Source organism: Polypterus senegalus, chromosome 1 (assembly GCF_016835505.1).
Source record: "Polypterus senegalus isolate Bchr_013 chromosome 1, ASM1683550v1, whole genome shotgun sequence".
Classification (NCBI taxonomy): Eukaryota; Metazoa; Chordata; class Cladistia; order Polypteriformes; family Polypteridae; genus Polypterus; species Polypterus senegalus.
The window spans coordinates 201,253,708-201,278,136 of record NC_053154.1 but is presented as its reverse complement, the minus strand read 5'-3'; the positions used below and the strand labels follow the sequence as shown (position 1 = coordinate 201,278,136).

At 42.4% G+C, this 24,429-nt stretch overlaps 1 protein-coding gene across 1 annotated transcript in view; it reads right to left on the bottom strand.

Annotated features, from left to right (window-relative positions):
- Positions 1–24,429, bottom strand: part of LOC120518870 (cytochrome P450 11B, mitochondrial) — a 51,011-nt gene that overhangs the window by 5,640 nt on the left and 20,942 nt on the right. The window contains exons 3-7 of the mRNA XM_039741876.1: positions 12,759–12,961; positions 12,196–12,396; positions 11,958–12,124; positions 6,509–6,675; positions 4,493–4,571 (exon numbers count right to left, since the gene is read on the bottom strand). Coding sequence (XP_039597810.1) covers positions 4,493–4,571; positions 6,509–6,675; positions 11,958–12,124; positions 12,196–12,396; positions 12,759–12,961 — 817 coding nt within the window. The remainder of the gene's footprint in view (positions 1–4,492; positions 4,572–6,508; positions 6,676–11,957; positions 12,125–12,195; positions 12,397–12,758; positions 12,962–24,429) is intronic.

Here is a 24,429-nt window from a genome sequence, read left to right as displayed (position 1 = left end):
AGTCATATGAAAACGTTTGGGAACCCCTCTTAATTCTTTGGATTTTTGTTTATCATTGGCTGAGCTTTCAAAGTAGCAACTTCCTTTTAAAATATGACATGCCTTATGGAAACAGCAGTATTTCAGCAGTAGCATTAAGTTTTTTGGATTAACAAAAAATATGCAATATGCATCATAACAAAATTAGACAGCTGCATACATTTGGGTACCCCAAAAGAGATATTACATCAATACTTAGTTGAGGCTCCTTTTGCAAATATAACAGCCTCTAGACGCCTCCTATAGCCTTTGATGAGTGTCTGGATTCTGGATGGAAGTATTTTTGACCATTCTTCCATACAAAATCTTTCCAGTTCAGTTAAATTTGATGGCTGCTGAGCATGGACAGCCTGCTTCAAATCATCCTATAGACTTTCAATGATATTCAAGTCAGGGGACTGTGACGGTCATTCCAGAACATTGTACTTCTCCCTCTGCACGAATGCCTTTGTAGATTTCAAACTGTGTTTTGAGTTGTTGTCTTGTTGGAATGTCCAACTCCTGCATAACTTAAAACTTTGTGACTGATGCGTGAACATTGTCCTGAAGAATTTGTTGCTATTGGGTTGAATTCATTCGACCCTCGACTTTAACAAGGGCCCCAGTTCCTGAACTAGCCACACAGCCCCAAGGCATGATGGAACCTCCACCAAATTTGACAGAAGGTAGCAGGTGTTTTTCTTGGAATGCGGTGTTCTTCTTCCGCCATGCAAAGTGCTTTTTGATATGACCAAATAACTCAATTTTTCTCTCATCAGTCCAAAGCACTTTGTTCTAAAATGAATCTGGATTGTCTAAATGAGCATTTGCATACAACAAGCGACTCTATTTGTGGCTTGAGTGCAGAAAGGGCTTCTTTCTCATCACCCTGCCATACAGATGTTCTTTGTGCAAATTTTGCTGAATTGTAGAACGATGTACAGATACACCATCTGCAGCAAGATGTTCTTTCAGGTCTTTGGAGGTGATCTGTGGGTTGTCTGTAACCATTCTCACAATGCTGCGCATATGCCGTTCTTGTATTTTTCTTGGCCTGCCAGACTGGGTTTAACAGCACCTGTGCCTGTGGCCTTCCATTTCCTGATTACATTCCTTACAGTTGAAATTGACAGTTTAAACCTCTGAGATAGCTTTTTTTAGCCTTCCTCTAAACCATGATACTGAACAATCTTTGTTTTCAGATCTTTTAAGAGTTGCTTTGAGGATCCCATGCTGTCACTCTTCAGAGGAGAGTTAAAGGGAAGCACAACTTGCAACTGACCACCTTAAATACCTTTTCTCATGATTGGACACACCTGTCTATGAAGTTTAAGGCTTAACGAGCTAATCCAACCAACGTGGTGTTGCAAGTAATCAGTATTGAGCAGTTTCATGCATTCAAACCAGCAAAATCACAAGGGGAGCCAACTTTTTGCACAGCCAGTTTTTCACATTTGATTTAATTTCATACAACTAAATACTGCTTCACTAAAAATCTTGGAAAACACCCCAGTACTCTGATGTTCCTAGTTAATGAAAGACATGCCACTGTTATCTTTTTTGTTGAAAGTAGAGTACATTATTATGCAGGCAGAGAGGGGTCCCCAAACTTTTTCAAATGACTATAGGTGGGATTGGATGCACAGACCACAGAAAAAGGATAATTTCAAGCCCTGACTCATTTAAAATGCCTGCTAAGATGCCTGAATGACACCCAGGAGATAAATAAATTGGTTGGCCTCCAATATTCAAGGCAGAATAATGCAACATAGGAGTGTGAAGGTGCCATCTTGAAAGCATCCCATTCATTTTTCACACATGGGTATGGCATAAGATACTGTATAATAAGATCAACAATACAAGACACAGGAACTTTAATTAGAAAAAAATGGGAAAGAGGCTGTCAAATTTGGGAAAAGTAATTCTTCCCTATAAGAAATCCGGAGCAGGGATTTTGGGGATGGTTGATCTGACCTGTTGCAGATCAGAAAAGAATGTTTAATGTATGGTCCCTTGTGAGTCCAGAGGAATAAAGAAACAAGTGATTTTATAGTGGGAAGTACTTAGGAGAAGAAGAAAGAGGGAGAATAAAGCTAACAAGATTTATTCTCGGGAGCAAGTCAGTTTTAATAATTGTTTGTCCACTGTGGGAATGAGAGACCAGGTGGAAATGGAATCTATGACACCCTTTAGAGCAGGGGTCCCCAACTCTGGTCCTGGAGAGCCACAGTGGCTGAAGGTTTTTATTCTAACCCTTTTCTTAATTAGTGACCTGTTTTGCTGCTAATTATCTTGTTTTGAATTCATTTTAATTGACTTGCTCTTAGGACTCAGACCCCTTAATTGTTTCATTTGTCTTAATTAGCTGCCAAATAATAATGAGATACAAAATGAGCCAAAACATGACCAGCAAACTGTGTCCATCATGCAATATCTGAAAATAAAGTAAAGTGAGGGTCTCAGTAATGATGATCTCCTCAGGTCCCCAAAACATTTTAACCATGTTCTTAGAAAAGAGAAAATCAACAATTTCACAAATGTATGCTATTGCACAATGAGAGCAGCTGTTGCTGTTAGCCATGGAATTAAAGGATGGGTTTAATTTATGTCAAGACTTGGTATGTAATTAAGCAACTGGTTGGAGTGAAATTGGTTGGAGTTTGAGGCCCTGACTTAGTCGGACTTCTGTTGGCTCACTCACTTCACATTTCATTTCTCTTTGGGTGCCATTTAAGGAAAGAAATGAAGCAATTCAGAGAAACAATAAAGAAATTCAGGGTAACAAATCTTAAAAAACAAATCAATTAAAATGAATTCACAAGAAGTTAAATAGCATCAAAAACAGATCACTGATTACGAAAATTGTTAGAATAAAACCTTGCAGCCACTGGGGCCCTCCAGGACCAGAGTTGGGAATCCCTGCGTACAGCATGGCAGAAGATGTCAGCTTTAAACTCCTGGATCATGGCATAGATATCTAATCCTATGAATCTGAAAGGCCCTACTACAGGGATGAAGGAGGACAAAGAAGAAAGATAACAAGTGGGATTCAATGGGAATGGAGTGGTTTTGGCTCAATTAATTTTGTAGGCAGACAGGGCCCTCATATAAGATAAACTAGTTGAGGACAATGGGAAAGGAAAATGAAGATTACAGAGACAAAGAAAAATATCATTTGTGTACAAGGAAACCTCTTGAGGATTACCTTTACAAATATGAAAGTGATTTGGCCTCATTTGTGGAGGGCTACTTCAGGAGACCTTATGAGAGAATAAAGAGAAATGGAGGGAGAGAGACAGTGACGATAGATTGTCTCTTTGAAATACACAAAATGGAATGAGGGATGTGGGAATTACTGAGAAAAACTGAAGGGGGAGAAGTAAAGAAGCTCAACCATGTTAATAAAGGTAGCACCAAAGATCATGCTGGCTAAGACCTTCTACAAAATGGACCCACTTATTCAAATGCCTTCTCGGCACCTAGAAATGAGATAGCATCAGGAATGGGAAGAGTAGAAGCGATATGCAGGACATTCCACAAGTATACCATATAACAAGATTTCATAAAGCCAGTATGGACTGAATAAACCAATTTAGAACCCACTGTCTGCAGCCAAAATGCAATGACTTTCACCGGGAGCCTGATAACAGAATTCAGCAATAACAGATGGCAAAAGATGCAGTCAATGGGGACCATACCTTTCTTAAGAAGTATATAATCAAAGCTAAATTAAATTAGCAGTTAAAATTGGAAGTAGAAATGGCAGAAATAAGTGTGCGGAAGAGCAGAGCCAACAGCAGCTCCCATATGGCTGACAACAACTAAGAGTGGGAAGCCATCGGTGCCTAGAGATTACCCAGAACTCAGTGAGTCCTAGGACCTCTTTGAGTTCAATGAGAGAGGTGCATCCAAAGCAGAGGCCTTCAATTCCCAAAACTCTGGGAGGTACAAGGAATGCAGAAAGAGACAACAACAGAGGGAACAGAAGTGGAAAATACTTGTAGAACAGACTGAAGTAGAAATGAAAGAACAGTTATTAATCTATGTTAGTTGTAAGGAACACCATCTTTGTTTTGATAGATAAAATCACATAGAATGAATCAAATTTTAAAATTTTAAAAATGGAAAATAATTTACTAAGTCTGGATCCAGAAACAGTAGTGTGTCCTATGTTCCATAAACCCAGCACAGCATAAGAGCCCATGTGCTAGCGATTATAGTTTTGTGCCCATGATTCACCACATGGGAGTATGAGCTCTCTGAATTCCCTGTGTCATTAATAAATTAACATAAACATTTATGAACATTTCATGCTGTTTTATTATTTGTTATATTTTCTAGCATTAGAGACAATAAAGCAAGGTTCATATAGTGCAACTGGAACTGTCTGATGAAGGCATGCAACTCATTCCTTTTTGGTCAGGGCCTCTTTGTACCAATTTTTAATTTATAGTAATTTGTTATGAACACTTACCCCTGCTGGGATGTGGTAGTTCTGAAGCACCAGATCTTTAGAAGGCAACCTCTGGATTGCAACTCCGACTGGATAAAGTCTGTCAAGAGTAAAAAGAACAAAATATAGCTGTTTACAGTAGTTTATTTAGCTACCAGTCAATAGATGGACCATTTTCTGCATTGCCCTGTTCATTCTTTTATGATTTACCAAAGTATCCAATCATGAAGTCATTATGTTTCTCCAAATCCCTTGTCATTTCTAAAAAACAATTAGTATTTCAGACTCTACATCTCACCCCTGGTTTTTCTTTTGTGTCTCACACCAGTCAAACCACTCTCCATCATACACCACATCATATCACTTAACATGTCCCTTGTCCCTTTTACATCTACTAGCTAATTTAGCAATTTAGTAGTACAGTAAATCCATGGGCCAAGAAAATCTTTGAGCAAATTGATATTTACGTAACCTCAACCCAAAAATAATTCTCAGATTATGGGTGACTAACATAAATTTATCATTACTATTAGTACATGAACAAAGCCATAAAACTGCAAAAAAATTATGACAGCATAAGATGCATGGTCATTAAAGATACTGCACTTAAATTACATTGAAAGGTTCTATATGTGATAGTTTCTTTTCTTTAGTTTGCAAGATTGCCTATTTGGAAAAAAAAGATGTTTGATCTAAGCTGAACTACCCTAAATGTGAGCCGGGAAGATAACTACCGTACAGTATGTGCCATATGCATCCAACACATTCCCTTTTTCACTGGCACTTCATGAAAGTAAATAGGAACATTTTTAGTGAGCAAAGGAGAATTGTATTCAGATGACACTGAAGCAGTGAAGAGGACAACACGTGGTGTTTGTCCTGCACAGCCTAGATCATGTGCAACTTTGGGAAACGTTAAAAGATTCAATAAATGTGGCTACTTGCAGATCTCAAGTCTTGGGTTTGTTAATCGATGTGAAGTTTGCACTTACTTTCTATTGATATGTTTTTGTTTTTTTCTTACATCCCAAAGATGTGCATATTAATTTGTTTGGAGATTATAAATTGTCACTGTGGATGTGTGCCTGAGTGAGCCTTGAGATGGACAGCACTGAAATGCTGTTTGGACCCTGAATTGGATAAAGCGAGATTGAAAATGTTGAGACTTTAATGTCAGAGTGTCTCTTGTTGAAATTCTGAAAAGTGTCTTAATGTCATTTAACCCCTTCAAAGCCCCATCAGATATCAAGGTTCTTCCTGTGAGTTGTTGCAGGTATGGTGCAATTTATTTGACTACATCTTTCATTCCTAGTTATTCATCATTTTTTGTTTAAGCCTAGAGTGTTTTACTTTCAAATAGCATAGAAAGATTAAATCTTTGAAAATCCAGTGTTCCTGTAGTATGTACTGTATAATTCTGTATGTATACATAGCTAACTTAACCCTCAAGTTATTAAATATATTGAAGGCTTCATAAGTATTTTGGTCCAAAAGACAATATTAACTGGAGAAGTAAAGCCCCAGATCAAGGCTGCCAATGTAGCATGTCTGTTTTAAACCAAAAAACATGTGACATCATTGGTCATGAAATGTTTAAACACAGTTCCCTGTCTTTGCACTTCCACAATTTTGTCATGTGAACGTTATCGCCTCAAATAATTAGTGGGCTGTCATAGTAAATGGGAATGAGTAAAGTATGTGAAGAGGCTATAGTCAGTCAAGAGAATATTCTAAAGTTTCCCAATATGCTTGCCATGATGAACTAAGCTGTCCAGCTCCCAGCCGCTTGTAAAGCTGACATTATGTTTTCAGCTTTGGCTTTAAAAGCAATGCCGCATATTGAGCATCCAGTTATGTCCCATTTAGACACTCAACCTTTTTTCATTCTTATTTGCTGTTCTCGATTCCTCACTGTATTTTACTCCCTCTTCTGTTTCTTATCATAGAGTCACACTGCACTCTTCCGTCCACCAAGAAGCTCCGTTTTCTCTTTTTAACTATGTTTCTTTCAATAAGAAACCTGTTTGCTTGCAGTACCTAAGAATCTCTTTGATTATGGCTCTGAGTAATGGTGTTGCCTTTAGAGTTTCTGCTGCATTGCCACCTGTCTTCTCCCAGGCAGCTTGCACCTGTTTCCGAACCAACTCTTGGATGTCAGGGTTGCGGGCCAATTCAAATAGCGCCATATGCAATGGTACTGCTGTCTGGAAAAATAAAAAGCAGCAGACAGATTACTGGTTAGAGAAGTCATTGTGATGCATTACCCCAGGGATCAGTATGTAGAACCACAAATGTAAGTCCATCACTCAGTCCATTCTTTTAGATAGTTCCCATTCATGAAGCATTCATCTGCTCTAAAACTGCTCATAAAAGAAAGATAACAGCTCAAGGACATCAGTGAGTATTGTAGCCTGGCAATATGAGATTCTGGGCCTCATATAAAGTACCGTTGGAGAAAGAACTCAACTCACTGAAAGTGTGTACTACATGTTGTTATAATTGTAACTGAAATACAGTACAAAATGGTGTTATAATGTTAAAATATGAGAGTACATCAAAAAGTTAAGGCAATTTAATTATTTACGTGGAAGCTGATACAACACATTCACAATGGCTTATGGGTAGTTCAAACAAACACAGTACTACATTCTGCTGTTAGTCTAGTTGAAGCCAAGCTCAAATGAACATGGATGCTCCGCTTGCACCATTGTTTAACAATGTGTTATAGTGAGATTTCTTTGGGCAGAGGGTGTGAAACTGTGGAATATATGATACATTAGCTAAGACAAATGCTATCAGTTAAGATATACATATCTTAAATGGACAGATTAAGTCATATATAATCTGCAGTTAAAAACCACACCACCTTGTATGTGTGACCATCATCACGCAGAAGACGATTTCATGAGCCAGACACTCATAAACACTGTGTGTGAAGTGTTAAAATGAGTATACCACCATGCGGGTTAAGGCAATGTCAAAGCTTGAGACAGTTTTCTTCTGCACCTTTCTACCAATAGACCAACTTTAGTTAGTTAAGAAGCATGGAGAGCAGAATCACACCTTTCTGAGGTTAAAGCAGGCTAAAATGAAAGGAAACACCCTAGCAATGACCTTTTTTGAATTTATATTTGAGCATATTAAAGCAAGCACAAAGGTCGAAGGGCCTAGGAACACATTGAATAACAGGCTTGTTTACTCAACTAGCTATGCTTACCTGTCGAAGACAAGTAATGGAATAATTTTAAAAATAGCACTCCTCTTGAACCTTTCCTCGGTGCCTCCACTCCTGCCCAGTAACTTCCTCTCTTGATCACGTTCCAGTAAAGCCTGTTCCTCAGATTCTATCATTTTGATGCATCTTGCTCGCCTCCTGTCTGCTTTTGACTAACCCCAAAGGTAGACGGGCCCCTTTTACTTGCTGTGAAAACATCATTCACTTCCCATCTCTGAAGACAACTTGGCTTAAAACTTTTTACCCAACATCAATCAGTAAGTTATTTGCTTTGTTGTGTTGTGAAAAGCAAAAAAAATGTCACAATCAGGAATTGGACTTCTGACCCCTAAAATATTATGTCATCACCCGTACAACTGAGCAACCAAAACAAAACTGACCAATCAGATCAAAGACAAACTGACTAATCAAATTGCTTGGAGGGACTGGACACACACAGAGACAGTAGCTTTTTATTATACAGTAGATACATAAACAGCAACACCATACACTAAAAGCCAGACAAGACTAATTTCAATTCAGCATTTTTACAGGTTAATGGAAACACCTCCAAGACAACAAACTGGAAAATGTCCTGGCTGGCCAATGGTGTTCCCCTGCATCATGAACATTGTCTTGACCAGCAATCTCTGCCACTTTCACATCGTCACACTGTTCAACATCACTGAGACCAAGATGAGTACTGATGGCAATGTGGGTGTCCTATTTGTATTGTTCTTATTTAAAAGTCTTCACCCTGTTTCTTGTATCCTCTTAAGATTTGTTGTCAAGAAAACAAACCACCCAAGCCCACTATGTTATGCATATTTGGACCAGAAGATGAACATGTTATTGTGTAAAAGAAAAAATAGGTAATATCTAAGATATAGGTTCATAAATATTTTGTATGTTTTTATTTTGTAATATTATCTTTATACACATATAATGTTTAAAGGGAAGACAGCTGTGAAACCAGTTGTGCCTTTAGCACCCACGACCCTACTAGATCAGATGGCATTTGTGTTGAGATATCTGTGGTGTGGAGGGGTGTGTTATTCAACGTGGAACAAGCATGTGTATTGACACTGTAATGGATGGCCGGTTTCATATTCCAGCCATCACCCCCAGGCCGCCAGGAGGAGCTCTCCCGAGAGTATGTATGGGCCCTGAATTCCAGCAGGGCCTCATGGACTATGTAGTTTTTATGCACAGCCCTGCTTGATACCTTGGGGGCCACTGGGAGTCGCTGTCGGAAAGCCAGTGGACTCTTTTGAGCACTATGACCCGGAAGTTTGTCACAGGAAGAGCGACGGGCTTCCGGGGTGAGTAAAAGCATTGTTTACCCTGACTTGGAAGGAATAAGGACTTGTGGACTGTTGGATTGGGAACACTTCCGAGTCGGGGAATATAAAAGGACTGAGGGAGCTCCCAGACGACGACGAGCTGAGCTGGGTGGAAGGGTGGCAACGTGTCTGGGAGTTGGAGGATTGTTTCTTAGTGATTATTGGTTATTGTATGAGTATAGTGGAGGAGAGGGTGCTTTGTGCACTGTGGCAATTTAATAAAGTCAAGGGTTGGACTTTTACCTGGTGTCTGGAGTCATGGACAGGGGTTCAAGGGAGCGAGAGCGTCCCCCTACTGTGACAACACTTTACGTTCTTTTAGTTTGCATAAGCTTACAGGCCCAATTCCCTCAGCAAGAAAGCATAGATTGCAAGTTAGATTTGAACCAAAGGAGTCACCTTGGTCCAGAGATATACCAAAAAAGATGGACCAGTATAAAGACAAGGTTCCCCCTCCCCTTTAGTCTCTTCACTCTTCTGTCTTCCATCTCAGCATTGCCAATGTAGAAGAGCTATAGTGTCTACCACTTCATGCAGAGGCTATGCTGGATGTGGACATAAGACAGAACACAGTAAGACTGCATGCTGCCTGGTAGCCTGTCATCCTGGTCATATTAATATTATTTTTATCAAAACTCATTTCTAATCTGCTTCCTTATATTTTAGACATATTCTGTATTATACCTAAATAAAATATGTAATTTTGTCTGTCTTGTCTGTCCTGTCTGTTCTAGTACTTTGTCTTGTTGCTTGTGGGAATTGGTATAAAATGTAGTGTAACACTTGAGGGATAAAGGCTGAGATTTGTGAATTCTGGTAAAGTCAATATACTAAAAAGTATAAAAGGGGATAAGAGGGTCATCTAGGACACTGTGATGACAACACACACATATCTAAACTAGAAAGGCTCATTACCAGGATAGCAAATACTTCATTGAAAATCTATACCACCCAAATTCAAATTTGTAAAAAATAAGCAGAAGTTGAAAAAAACATAGCACTAAACAAGATGTGAGGTATTCCTGTGAAAGTCTTTTGAAAGGGAAATGCAATCTTGAATGTCACAGGATGCACAGCATTGGCTTTTAAAGTGTTATGTTAGTGATATCATATGCCCAGAGTCCTAGACCAAACAAAACCAATCCAAGTCTCCAGCATTCACTACCTAAGAACAGGATCCCAGACTGGTGGCCCACGTTAGAAACAAAATGTCCACATGGTAAATGTGAAGTATCTTATATATAAACGTCTATGCGTGGAAGTGTGTCTGTCTGTCTGTCTGTCTTGGCCCGCAAGTGTGAGGCTACAGCATGAAGCTCAAAGAGCCGGCAAGGTAGCCCCAAGTTAACAAGTCGGAAGAAGAAGGAAGTACAAGGCTACAGCATGAAGCTGAAAGAAAGCGACCAAAGTGAAACCACCAAGGAAAGACAAATGAGAGAGAAACTTTCTTAGCAGCTGATAGACAAGGGGGGCAAGCACATCCGCAAAATGAAACCGCCGGTTCTGCATTTCAAGTTTTTTTCTGATGATTTCAAAAGTTTCTTGGAGCCCAGGCTTTTTACAGTACGGGCTTACACAACTAGTATAATGTAAATAACATTTAAAGCTGTACAACTACATTTTAAGTATACAACTGGTTAAATGACATATGATTTACGTGAGATTTTTTTCTTTTTTCCCATGGATGTTTTTCACTTTGTTTGCCATTGTACAACATCTGGACTATGGATGGAGGATTTGTACGTCAATAGAATGACACTGCTTAAGTTTAGTAAAAGCAGCTTCATTCTCACTAGGTGTTCTTATTGTACAAGGAATCCAGTCATTTGCTCCGATTATGTTTGGGAAACTGGACCCTGCTGCAAATTGCCTTTTAATGTTGACAAAAACATATGTTTTATGAATGTAGACACCCACCACACTGAAACTCAAAGTACTGCCACATCATTAGTTAATAGCTTCCAGCAAAGCTGGCATGATGGAGCTGTGTTTCGATTCATTTCCATACTTGATCAAAGATGTCATCATTTCACAGTTTCTCCAAATGTTGCAGCCACAGAGTTGCTGTAAATATTCATAGGTCCTTTCGTTAAGTCTTTGATAAATCTTGGCTTTTTTGTAAAAAAAGTTGCATACTCACCTTTTGGGCCTCGTTTTTGTGCGCAGGCTTTAGAAATCTCACCCCACATGCCCAAACCATAGCATACATGACTATATGCTGCAAATTGTTAAGCAAAGAGAGAATGCTTTAGAAGACTTTTCAGGACTAAAAGTAGAAATGGCCTGTTTTCAAAAAAGAAGGGCTTGAGTATGATTAGAAGGTTAGGGTTGAAAGATACAGTATTGAGAAAAAGGAATCTTGAAGAGTTATCAAGAGAACAGTCACTCCATAGCCAATAAGAAGTGAAGAAAGTGTACAACTTTTACTTGCCTACTTGCAGAAGAATGATGACTATTGTGAGTATAACCACAGATTTACATACAGCACTCTGAGTAGTTAAATCAGAAAATCCCATGATATCTTGATCTGTCTCTATGATTCCAGCTAGCAGATTAAGCAGTTCTATAGACTATAAGCATGTCTACTGACCTTCTGAAGGCAACAGAAAGGATGATGGGTTTACTGCTATTTAGCTTAACTCCAATAAATGATTGTTTTCACCAATATCTTACTGAATTCAACAGCACAAAATCCATCTGCCTTCACTAGAATGAAATAAGCTGGAGTAAAGGGCAAAGATGGAAATTTCCTGTGGTTAAAGCAGTAAATGTAAACTTTCCATTGTGTAAATGGATAGACTAACATATGCAATAAGACAAAATCCAGTGAACAGTGGAATAGGCCAATTGTGCCACATATTTCTCCCATGCCCATTTCTCTCTAACATTGACACTAATACTCAGATTATTTATCATAAAAGTTGCACACCGTATCCACGCCGCCAACCATCATCTCAATTATGCTGGCTATGATGTTTTCTACGGGGAGCGTAGCCTGCTCTAGTAGCTCTGCTAGCACGCCAGCATACTTTCTGTCTGTAGAGGATGCTGCATTATCGTGAAGTTTCCTGTAGAAATCCAGGACACGCAGATCAACTAGAAGAATAAAAAAAGATTTATTAGTTTAACGACTTTGTATACCACAAGAAAGTATGATGAGCACTTACCATTATTGAAGATTTCATCCCAACAAGCCAGTTGCTCTTTCCACTGGCGAATGCTCAGCCACTGTAGCAATTGTGGTGGAATGTACATTAAAGACAGAGTGGTTTCAAACATCCGCTCAATTGATGAAATGAATTTTTTGCTTTCAGGTGTAAGGGAGCTCAACAAACCAAGCCGTTCCCCAAAGAGGACATTGCAAGTGGCTGTAGGAAAAGCAAATATACATTCTTTATTTATATAATATTATGTATGGTAAATGCCTTTAAATACAAATACATTCATTCATTTTCTAGACTAGTTTAATTGTTGACAGGGTCTCAAGGAGACAGACCTTCTCCAGGGAGTGCAGGACCAAAGGCAGGTATCACCCCTGATAAGACCTTTCTTCACAGTGGAAGAATTTAGTGTCACCAGTACACCTACCAGCTGAAGTCCAAAATCAGAATATGGTCCAAGACGACGTCAAGGTCAGTTTATTTTTAAATTTATTTTTAATTATCTTCTAAAACTACAGTAGAACAAACAAACCCATTGCAGTGAGATGAAGGGCCACGTAATAACTCACATTCCATTGTAAATCGAAACAGCTCTGGGTACAAATCCAGCTTAAGCGATCCCCCCAAGCCCCCTCTCTCAAGGCGGTGTGCCAGGTGAGCCACAAAATCACGGGATACTTCATTGAGTAAAGGCAGAAACTTATTCACTGCTCCAATGCTCATGACCTCCTTGTTTAGAACAAGACGATCTTCTCGCCATGCTGGTCCATCTCTGCAAAGGAAACAGATTAACCGGAGAATGTGTGTTATTACAACATTCTGATCTTTAGTGCTCTCTAAATGACATGCCTGCTTTCTTTAAGGGATGTTAAAGTTGAGAACTTTATGCTCTAGAGCAGGAGTGAGCAACTATTTTTATGGGGGTTGCACATGAGAAAAACAGCTTGTTCAGGAGGGCTGAACAGATTCTGTCAATTTAATTTAATTGTTATATTACAGTACAGTATGTATGTTACATTTCTTTTTTCACTATAACAATATTAATTTTCTTTCGGCTCCTCCAATTTAGGGGTTGCCACAGTGGATTATCCCTCTCCATCTATCGCTGTTTTTTACATTATTTTCTGCCGCACATGACTGCCTTCATGTCCTCCCTCACCACATTCATAAACCTCCTCTCTGGCCTTGCTCTTTTCCTTTTCCCTCGCGATTCCATCCTTAACGTTCTTTTCTCAATCTAGCCCCTCTTACTTTGTCACTGTCGGAACTGTGCTATTACTATAATAAACTCATTCCTAATCCTGCCTATGTTTGTTACTCCGAGCAAAAATCGTAGCATCTTCAACTCCGCAAACTTCCAGCTCTGCCTCCTGTCTTTTCATCAGTGGCACTGCATCCCAACCATACAACATACTGTAGCTGCTTTCACTAATGTTTTATAGACCATTACTTTCACACTTACAGGTACTCTTCTATCACAAATCATTCTTGCCACTCTTCTCCACCCATTCTACCATGCCTGCACTCTCTTCTTCACCTCTTGGCTGCACTCTCCGTTGTTTTGGACAGTTGAACCCTAGTATTTAAATATGTCTACATTCACCATCTTTTCTCCTTGCAGTCACACCCTACCATCAATGTCCCTCTCATTTACACACATGTTCTATGTCTTACTTCTACTCACTTTCATTCCCCTTCTCTTTAGTGTGTACCTCCACTTATGCAGGTTTACTCCAAAAATCACTTTAGTATTAAATAAATTGCTCATTACCTTGGCATATAACCCTTCAGGTGTCAGGTACTACATCTGATAGTACAAATTGAACTGTTCTGAGTATTAAGATTTTCACATCCCTAGTTTTCTTTGTACAGCTGGAGTGAAAAATTTGGCAAATCCAATCTTTTTGCAAATGAAACTGGTCCTTACTTATAAAGTGAGTCTCCTGTAGAAATTCTTAGCTTTTGGATCTGTCAGGTGGGAGAATACTTTTTTCTCTTTAATTCATGATTGAGACCTTTGATATTCCAGCTCACAAAGTTTACTGTTTGGTCATAGAGACATTGCTTCTGAAATGTGGTTGACATTTTGTAGTCTTAAGATAAGGTAGTACATTGTTACATATGATAGCTTTGACCTAGATTTCATATTATTGCCTGGTGTTATGGCTATGGAGCCTATTATTATGTTGGCACTTACAGTTATTGGAGTAGAAAGGATAAATAAGAAATAACACTGCTCTCTTCCTCTCCCTCCCCAACACATCCCCTCACCCCTTCCCACTCCATTTTTCCTCCCCAAGTGAGGCTAGATCACACTTCACAAAGTCCCAGTCCTCCCTCTGACCTGCCAGAACAAAACAAATCCCCCAGCAACAGTGTAGAAAAGGTTAAAATTGAGATATTTTATGATAGTGCACTCCAAATACAATAAACCTTGGACATAATCTTAAATAGTCCAAATACAATAAATCTAGGGAATGATGTTAAACGGTTCTCACGGAGACTGAGATAGTGTATGACAGTACATGCCCAATACAATCAACCAAGGGAATGATATGTGAATTTGCCAAAATATACATATATTCAATGGAAGAAATGTAAATATATTAATTCAAGTTTAACAAAAAAATAAAATAAAATAAAGTGGTCAAAAAGGAAATAGAATGCATACATACCGCAAATGTCACATTACAACTGGACCAAGTTGCAAGCTTAATTTTTTTTGCCTTGCCAGGACACAATATGATTCATGATCATGTTTCAAAAGGATGTCGGGATCAGGCTTCTTAACTGTTTTTCTGTTCCATCCAGAGAGCTAAAAATGAATTTTGGTCCACACAGGACAAGCATTTTCTGAGCTAATCTCTTCAAGTCTGGGGGATGCTCCTTTTTTAAGAGAACTGTACAATGTCAGTAATTGAACTGACAAGTGTTTTACTGCCAGCAATGCATCAGACTGCAAGTCTATAAGTTTGAAATGTACATTAATGGGGGCACTGTCCACATCACATGTAAAAGGAGAAGAGATGGTGAACATTTCAGTTTCCACTGCTTTGTAATCTTCAGATCACCTAGAAAACTCAACCTGTAGTGCCTGGAACATGGCTGTATATCTGTTAAGATGATCAGCAGATAGATTCCTCCCTCTCAGTGTGGGAAGGTGTGTCAATCAGTGACGTGCGGTGAGGTTCATTACTGGTGAGGCACTAACTCCTTCAGAGTCAGATTTACAAATATATGAATCCAAAAGAGTAGCATATTCACTATTCAATTGGCAGCATGCACATGGACTACTGGTTATGTTTCATATCTCATCAGCATTCTTTCCACACACATAGGTAAGGTACATATTTGGCTAAGAAAGAACATTACATTTATAGCGGCGAGAGACAGCAGAGTCTTTTCATTATTTGCACCACACTCCCCATGTGTTCTAAATTTGCTGTTGCAATTCCGCAATTCATACTCATTCAATACCAATGAAAGTATTGAGTGGTGTACCAAAACAGCAGATTTCAGTTTTGACCTTAATTGAAATATTTAGTTGTTTCTAAAAGCTTTTAATTCTGAAGCTTTAATCCATTTTAATACAGACTGTTCAAGAAAAGGATAATAAGAAAAACAAAAGATATTTTATTTAAGATCAAAATTTAGTTTTTAGATATTGGATTGTTTTTTTCTTAGTCTGATCCCATTTTTTTTTTTATTCAACTGAAAACCATTTATGGTCTTACCTTTATTTGTAAATGAAATCCATGCACCTATTCTCCAAGAAAATCTCCATCAATTTCTTGTAAAAGTCCTCTTTATTTTCCTTTACTTTAAAAAATCTTTATCTTACATTTTTGGCAGTCAATCGGAACAAACAATAAAAATAAACGGACCGCAGCAGTGCACTTGACTTTCTGATATTGCTAACTTATTGGTGCCTAGAGCCTCTGCATAGAAGAACAGCTGCAACAAGCACCTGTTTGTCTCACATCCGCCCCCTCCGGTGTGGCACGGTACTGTCTGCCTTACCTTGAGCCTTTTCACTGCGGTTTTATGTCCGATCAGCAAGACTAGATATGTCACACACATTCATTAGACATATTAGCCAGACTGTGGAATGTCAGGGTGTATAATAAACGTGTCTGCAAACATTATATTGGCGCCATACAGAGAGGCAGCATCAGGCACATGTCAACTGCATGCATCAAGCCAGTGTGTGAGGGAGAGCACAGTCCGAGGTGAGGCTGGGTTTCTCCCCTATATTTAAACCGGAAATGTGCCAATTCAGTGATTTTGACTATAAAAATGATCAAAATTATTGGAATCAAACAGAAAACAAATTTATATCACAGACCAGTGGACACATTTATTTTAAGTTATCATTATTAGCTTTTTTACTATTCATGATGATGCCTCATCTGCCTCCCCTGACCGCACGTCCCTGGTGTCAATGTGTTCCTCTCTACTTGCTGAGAGAGAAGCAGCAGATTCCTCATGACACACTCCTACTGTAGTTCTAACTTTTGCAAGTATGCACTGATTTCTGCAAATAAATCATTACCAATTGTTGTCCCTTTCATTGACTGCATAGAACCCAGTTCCTCTGTCAAAAGTCTTTTCATTATTTTTTTATGAAACTCAGCAGCTGTGCCGTGTCACAAACATCACAGCTCTCATCCAAGTTCAAGGAGAAGAAGTCAACATTTTCCATCGTGCTCTTCAGCTCTATTGCCAGGTTTCCCGCATTTTCCTTAATCTGTCTTTTAACCATTCACCGCGAAAGGGACAGATGTTCTAATGCCTCCATTTCTGGGCAGAGGAGTGCCGCTGACTCCAATAAGCACTCTAACTAATTCCCCATCAGAAAACAGTTTACTTCATTTGGCAATTTTGTGACCTAATATATAGCTGTTATTACTACTTCTTCCTCTGTTGTATGAGGATTTTGTGAATGCCATGGAGGATGGGCATCCCGGCTGGATGACTGCATGATTGCATGACCTCTGGACAAAATGGAAGGTCAAGCAGGACAAGCAGAAGGAGCAGTTTCATCCCCCTACTTTACCTTTTAACAATGAAGCACAGTCAATAATCATACAAAACAATGACTCTTTTCCTCTCCTTCTACCTCCAGTTGAGTGTTGCCCTCTGCTTCCCAACTGTAACTCCCCAATGTACGGCAGCGGGCTTCTTTTGTACTGGACCTGGAATGGCACATGACTTATGGGTAGTGCTTCCAGGTTGTTTGGTAACCAGGGCAGTCCTCCCCTGACAGCATCCACTTGAGGCACCCAGGGACCCCAAAAGGGCTGCACATCTAGACTCTAATTCTCATGAACCCCTGTGGGTGTAGAAAGCTGAAACACCTCCCGTGGAGCACTGTCACCTAACGTATGGGGGATACAACATAACCTTGCTTCTGCTTGTCCATCCTCTGGCACCTTCCATTTTGTCCAGACATCATACCATCATCCAGCTGGGATGTCCGTCTGTCCTCCGTGGCAGTCACATTTTGTTAAAAGTCTTTATTGCTTTTGCAGTTTAGTTTACAATTCCACTGCAGTTCTCACCTTCTTCTCTTCAGATAAGTTTCTGTATTTTTCAGCATGTTTGGTCTTGAAATGACGACTCAAGTTGTAGTCTTTGAATGTAGTGACATGTACTTTGCATACCAAACAGATTACTACAGATTACCGCTAACTTCTGTGAAAAAATACTTAAAAGTCCAGGACTTCATGAATGATCTGTTTTCTGGATTAACTTATCGTTTTTTAACCACTCATTTTGATCTGCATGTGTATGATCATGTCTTTCTGTGATGCAGGCTGATACGCCCAGGCACGTACTTGCTGTCAGCATCAATATATGAAAAAAGGAAAAAGGCACACACTTTACAAAATTTCACTGGATTTTCTAGCTTAGTGTGAGGTTTGCCTTGACCTTCCATGGACCATGAAGAACCAGACCATGGGCCACATTCGGCCTGTGGGCTGTACAATGCCTAGGCCTGCTTTAGAGAGGTGGTTCTCAAACTGTGGGGCAGGTTCCCTAGGGGGGCGTGAAGTAACAAAAAGGGGGGCGCGAAGATGTGAAAAAAAGAAAACAAGAATCGAAAATATGAAAAATACATCTATTGAAACAAAAATAAATTAACTTAAACTACATTCTGATACTAGAAAAATAAATATAGAGTTAGATAAATGTCAATAAAAGTTACGTAGTGTCACACACGCGCGCATGGGAGGCAGCTAAAGGGCTCGAGTGAAGGCAGTTCTGAGCCATGCCGGGATGTGGCAGAGCGCACTAACTCTCTTTCTCACTTCCCTGTAGACCTAACCCGGGAGGTTCCACCTGTCTCTCTGGACGTCACTTCTGGGACCGAGCCAATGGAGACAGACCTTGCCAGCTCCGGCCCCCCTGATGTCACATCCGGGACTAAACCAATGAACAATGAACACGTGCCGACCCTTATGACCTCACTTCCTGTCTCCCCCTTTAAAAGCCTTCCCTTTTCCCTTCTGTGTCAGTCTTGTTTTGGACTCTGTTGTAAGCACTTCAGTGCTGGTATTAGAAAGAAAACAAAGTTGCAGCCAGGATACCAAATTACATGGGTGGCTGCCCCAAACCTTTTTCTGTCTTTGACTCGTTTTGTGACAGTGGCGTAGTCGGCAGGATGGAGAAGTCCCAGAAGAGAAGGGGACAGGACCTGCAAAACACCCAGGTGGGAGCGTACCGGGGCCGAGTATTCAGGCGGGGAGGGTGCCCCGTGGTTGGCGAGACCGGTGCGGGCTCCGCTCCCAGCACGCAGAACTAGGCCGTCTAGAGAGGCCAGGGAGTGTGCGGGTGGGGCTCACCGTGGGGCTGCCCTGGAGGGAGACAAGAGGGACTCAGTATGCTCTCTTGGGGAGAGTGCCTGCCCCCAGTGAAACCACAGCCCCTTTACCACCTTGGGGTGCCCCAGACTGGCAGGTGAGTAAAATAACAAGTGGAGGTTGGACCCTGAGAGGCCGACCAGTAAACAAGCCTGGTCCTTATGGGCAAAAGTATGGCAGTGGCTACGGCCCTTGGAAAACAAGCCCCACCAGGTCATTGAGCAGGTAGCGTGCTATCTGCTCCTGAAAGCACTTCCCCAGGGCTTCACCCAGCCGGTCTGGGGCGTGCAGTTTAAGAACATGTCTGAGCTCATAGAGCTTCTGGAAACACAGAGGGCGGCCTCACACTCTGGGAGAGCAGAACCGTCCTTCTGCCAAACTCAGCCGGGTATGTCCCAAGACCTAGCCCCTCCCTGTATAACCCGGAGCTTGCATCGGCGTCGCGCGCGCTGGCACGCAAAACCGCTTGGAGGCGAGGAGGAATGCAGGTGGAGGGGAGGAGGGCTTGGTGTGCTCTGACAAACCCGTTGGCGGTCCCGCATACAGGCGTGGTGATCGTTAGCGGGTTTAAAACTTCCGCTCTGCTCGATTCCGGCAGCAACATTTCCATTGTTGCCCGCCGCTTTGTGCTACCGCGACAATGGCTAAAATTCCAGACCAGTATAACCTGTGTCCACGGGAAACCCGCTGGTACAGCACCGCCGCTGTGTCATTAGCTACGGAGGATCAGTCCAGAAAGTAACCGTGGCAATCCTTCCTGATCCTCCGCACCCGGTGATACTAGGGCGGGACTGGTCTGACATTAAAAGCGGTGAGACACATACCACTCCCGGGTTAAGTTGGGCCTCGTTATGGGCGGAGATGAACCGTCTCACAGCTGCCTCCACGCCGTGTAATCAGCCGGCAGAGAGAGTGAAGCAGCCGTCCTGGCTGACGTGGCAACTCCCGGGCCGTCGCAGGCTGACACGTCATCCACCAACGCCGCGGCGGAGCGGGAGGAAACCACGCCCATTGAGGTCGGCGCTGACCCTCTCTCCGTGTTGCGGTTTCAATTTAAAAGACGCCGGCTTCTTTCAGAAGGGAGCAATGGAATGACGACTCCCTGAAGTTTGTAAAAATGCAGTGGTCCTTGTCAATGGCCAGCGCACTAGTCAGTCGATGCCACAGGGCCCCTACTTTGTGTTAGATAATGACCTCCTTTACCGTGTAGCAATGCATGACGGGCAGGAGACGAGGCTGCTGCTAGTGCCGCGCACCTTCCGGCGGCAGGTCTGCGAGCTAGCACACGCCCACCTCCTAGGTGGCCACCTGGGCACCGAAAAAACTCTGGAGCGGATCAAGCTCCGGTTTTACTGGCCAGGAATTAATGAGGAGGTTCGTCGCTTTGCGCTTCCTGCCCGGAGTGTCAACTGCGACAGATTCCTAGGAGGGACCGTGCTCCTCTTGTTCCTATTCCCTTGATTGGCGTTCCCTTCCACAGAATCGGGTCGACCTGGTGGGACCTCTAGAGCCCTCAGCCGAGGACACAAGTACATTTTAGTCCTCGTGGATTATGCTACGATACCCGAAGCTGTTCCGTTGCGCTCAGCTACCTCTAAAGCCATCGCACGGGAATTACTAGGGGTATTGGCGTGGGGATCCCCAAAGAAGTCTTGACAGACCAGGGGACCCCCTTCACCTCGGAGACGTTCAAGGAGACTGCCAGATTACTGAAAATAAAGCATTTAAAAACCTCGGTGTATCATCCTCAAACCGACGGATTAGTAGAGAGGTTTAATCAAACTCTCAAGCAAATGCTACGTAAGGTGGTCAGCGAGGATGGAAGGAACTGGGATCAGCTCCTCCCCTCGTCCTTTTGCCTATCAGGAAGTCCCACAAGCCTCCACGGGGTTCTCCCCCTTTGAACTACTGTATGGGCGACAACCTCGGGGCATATTGGATATTTTGAAAGAAGGCTGGGAAGAAGAGGCTCTTCCCACCACTAACATACTGGAGTATATCGCGCAGTTACGCGATAGATTTGGAAAGATTCGCCTGTCCTTAAAAGTCACATGGAGGAGGCTCAAGCAGCACAGGTTCGCTACTACAACCGCTGCACGTCTCTTGGGAGTTCCACCCGGAGATCGGGTCATGGTCCTAGTGCCTACCTCCCACTCTAAGTTGCTTGCCCACTGGCAGGGCCCCTACGGTTAAGGAGAGGAAGGGACTGGTCGACTATTTGGTGAGTCAACCCAATCGCCGGCCAAAGGAGCGGTATATCATGTGAACCTGCTGAAACCGTGGAAGGACAGGGACCCTGATCCCTCCTCCGGCCAGCCCGCTCACTCTTCGCCACACACACGACCTTAACTTTGGCGCAGACTTGAGACCCAGGCAGCGGCAGGAGCTGGAAACAGTTATCCGGACCGTTGAGAGGTAGTCAGTGAACACCCCGGAAGGACCTCTCTGATTGAGCACAACATTGTGACAGAGCCCGGGGTTGTTGTCCGAGAACGCCCGTACCGTCTTCCCGAGGCAAAAAAGGCTGAAGTGGAGCTGAGATCAAGCGCATGCTGGAACTAGGTGTAATTGAGGAGAGTTATAGTCCCTGGTCCAGCCCCATTGTGCTCGTCGGTAAGCCTGGCGGAGTTGGAGGTTCTGCAATGACTTCCGTCGGCAACCAAGTCTCCCAATTTGATGCCTATCCAATGCCACGCGTGGGCGACCTCCTCGAGAGGCTTGGACAGGCTCAATACCTGACCACACTTGACATGACAAAGGGTACTGGCAGGTTCCTTTAACGGACTCCAAAGGAAAAACGCGTTTAGTACCCCTAGCGGACACTGGCAGTATCGTGTCCTTCCATTTGGGTTACGGGGCTCCAGCAACCTTTCAGCGTCTGGTGGACAAAGTGCTTCGCCTCATAACTCATACAGTGCTGCCTACCTAGATGGCGTGGTCATCTATTCCAGCACATGGAAGGAACACCTACAGCATGTCCAAGCGGTATTACGGACACTTGGTGAGGCGGGCTCGGATTAATCCCAAGAAATGTTTCTTTGGATTAAGCGAGGCCAAATATTTAGGCTACCTGGTGGGTCGGGTACCGTAAGGCCACAGTGCTCCAAAATTGATGCCATTCTGAAATGGCCCGTCCATGAACCAAGCGGCAGGTCCAAGCCTTTCGGGTTAGCGGGTACTACCGCCGGTTTGTACCCGGTTTTGGAGAAAGGCGCCTTGACTGATTTAACAAAGAAGAGGGCCCGAACATTGTGGTATGGACTGCAAAACAGACGCTGCATTTGGTGACTTGAAGAAGGCCCTTACGTCCGCACCTATTTTGATGGCACCTAACTTTTCTTTGCCTTTCATCCTCCAGGCGGACGCCGACACAGGCCTGGGAGCCGTGCTGAGCCAAAGTGTCGATGGTGTCAACACCCGTCATGTTCCTGAGCGGAAACTGTTGGACCGGAGACCAGGTATGCGGCGGTGGAGAGGGAGGCTCTGGCGATTAAATGGGCGATCACTCAGCTGAGGTACTACCTGTTGGGCCGTGAGTTCACCCTTGTCACGGACCATGCACCTCTACAGTGGATGGCCCTGCACAAGGAGTCGAATCCGCGGGTCACCCGGTGGTTTCTTGACCTGCAGCCGTACAAGTTTTCTCGTTCATCGCCGGGTGCTCTCCATGCCAACGCCGATGCTCTCTCGGGTTTACGACCTCTCGGTTAAGGTCGCCCGACCCGGGTCTGGGCTGAGGGGGGGGCCTTGTCACACACGCGCGCATGGGAGGCAGCTAAAGGGCTCGAGTGAAGGCAGTTCTGAGCCATGCCGGGATGTGGCAGAGCGCACTAACTCTCTTTCTCACTTCCCTGTAGACCTAACCCGGGAGGTTCCACCTGTCTCTCTGGACGTCACTTCTGGGACCGAGCCAATGGAGACAGACCTTGCCAGCTCCGGCCCCTGATGTCACATCCGGGACTAAACCAATGAACAATGAACACGTGCCCGACCCTTATGACCTCACTTCCTGTCTCCCCCTTTAAAAGCCTTCCCTTTTCCCTTCTGTGTCAGTCTTGTTTTGGACTCTGTTGTAAGCACTTCAGTGCTGGTATTAGAAAGAAAACAAAGTTGCAGCCAGGATACCAAATTACATGGGTGGCTGCCCCAAACCTTTTTCTGTCTTTGACTCGTTTTGTGACAGTAGGTATAATAAAGTATGCATCTATGATATATTATTAATTAAAGAAGAACAAATTGGTATTAGTGGGCTCCTTTCAAAAAAAACGTTAGGGGGCGCGGATAAAACTGTTATGAAAACTCGGTCGCAAATACGTAAAGGTTGAGAAACGCTGCTCTAGAGCATCCTTTTGTATTCCTTTCATTCTAGCTATGTAGTCCCTTGTTAAACGATTGATATTGTTCTCATTTGGATCTGTTAGGTCACTTCATACTAAGCCCATGTCATCCTGGATCTTCAACCTCTACACTTCTATTTGCCCATTTTGGATAAAGCATAAAAGTGACTAACAATATTAGTGCAGAAAAGATTAAATTATGAAAATATGACAGTCAGAGGATAAGCAAGCTACAATTCAAAAGGATAAACATGTAATAAACAAGGTGTCATCCTCAAAAAGGACGTAAAAAATTCAAAATAAAAATGACAGTGGCAAAAAAATATGTCAAGGCTTTGAACTGTGACAGATATCCTTAAGAAAGGCAGTACATGATGAGCAGAATCTCTGAAGCATCTAAGAAAAGTAACTTTATCACAGGCCCTATGATAAGCTTACTTATTTCACACAGCTGACTTTCAACTGAGCACCTGATTGGGAAATAAATCTCTAATAGATGCAAAATAAAACAATAAATAAGCACAAACATATTTCCAAAAAGCTGAAAATTGATGATCATAAACCATAGAAAAGGTAGTAAAAAGCAGCTAAGACAGTTACTAGAAACGTCTGGGCAATTGATCTGGTCAGTTAAGTAGCAGAGAGAGTTGTTAATCAGTTTCAGCTGCTTTGGTGTTGATGAAATTAACAACAGGTGCACTAGAGGGGCCACAATGAGACGACCCCCAAAACACCCATCTTTTATGACTGTTTTTTAACTAGTTTTTCATTTGGCTACAGTCAGTATCACTACTGGTAGAAATTTGCCATAGACTACCGGAATTGGCAGGTCCACCAATGGTGCCCTGTGCTTTTCACAGAGCACATGTGACAGACGTGAAAGGGTCTAGAGAAGCCGTGCAGAACGTTATGCTGCCTGTAACATCATTCAGCATGACTGGTTTGGTGGTGGGAAAGAGATGGTGTGGGGAGGTATATCCATGGAGGTACCAGGATGAAATCCTTGGACCCGTTGTCAGACCCTATGCTGGTGCAGCGGG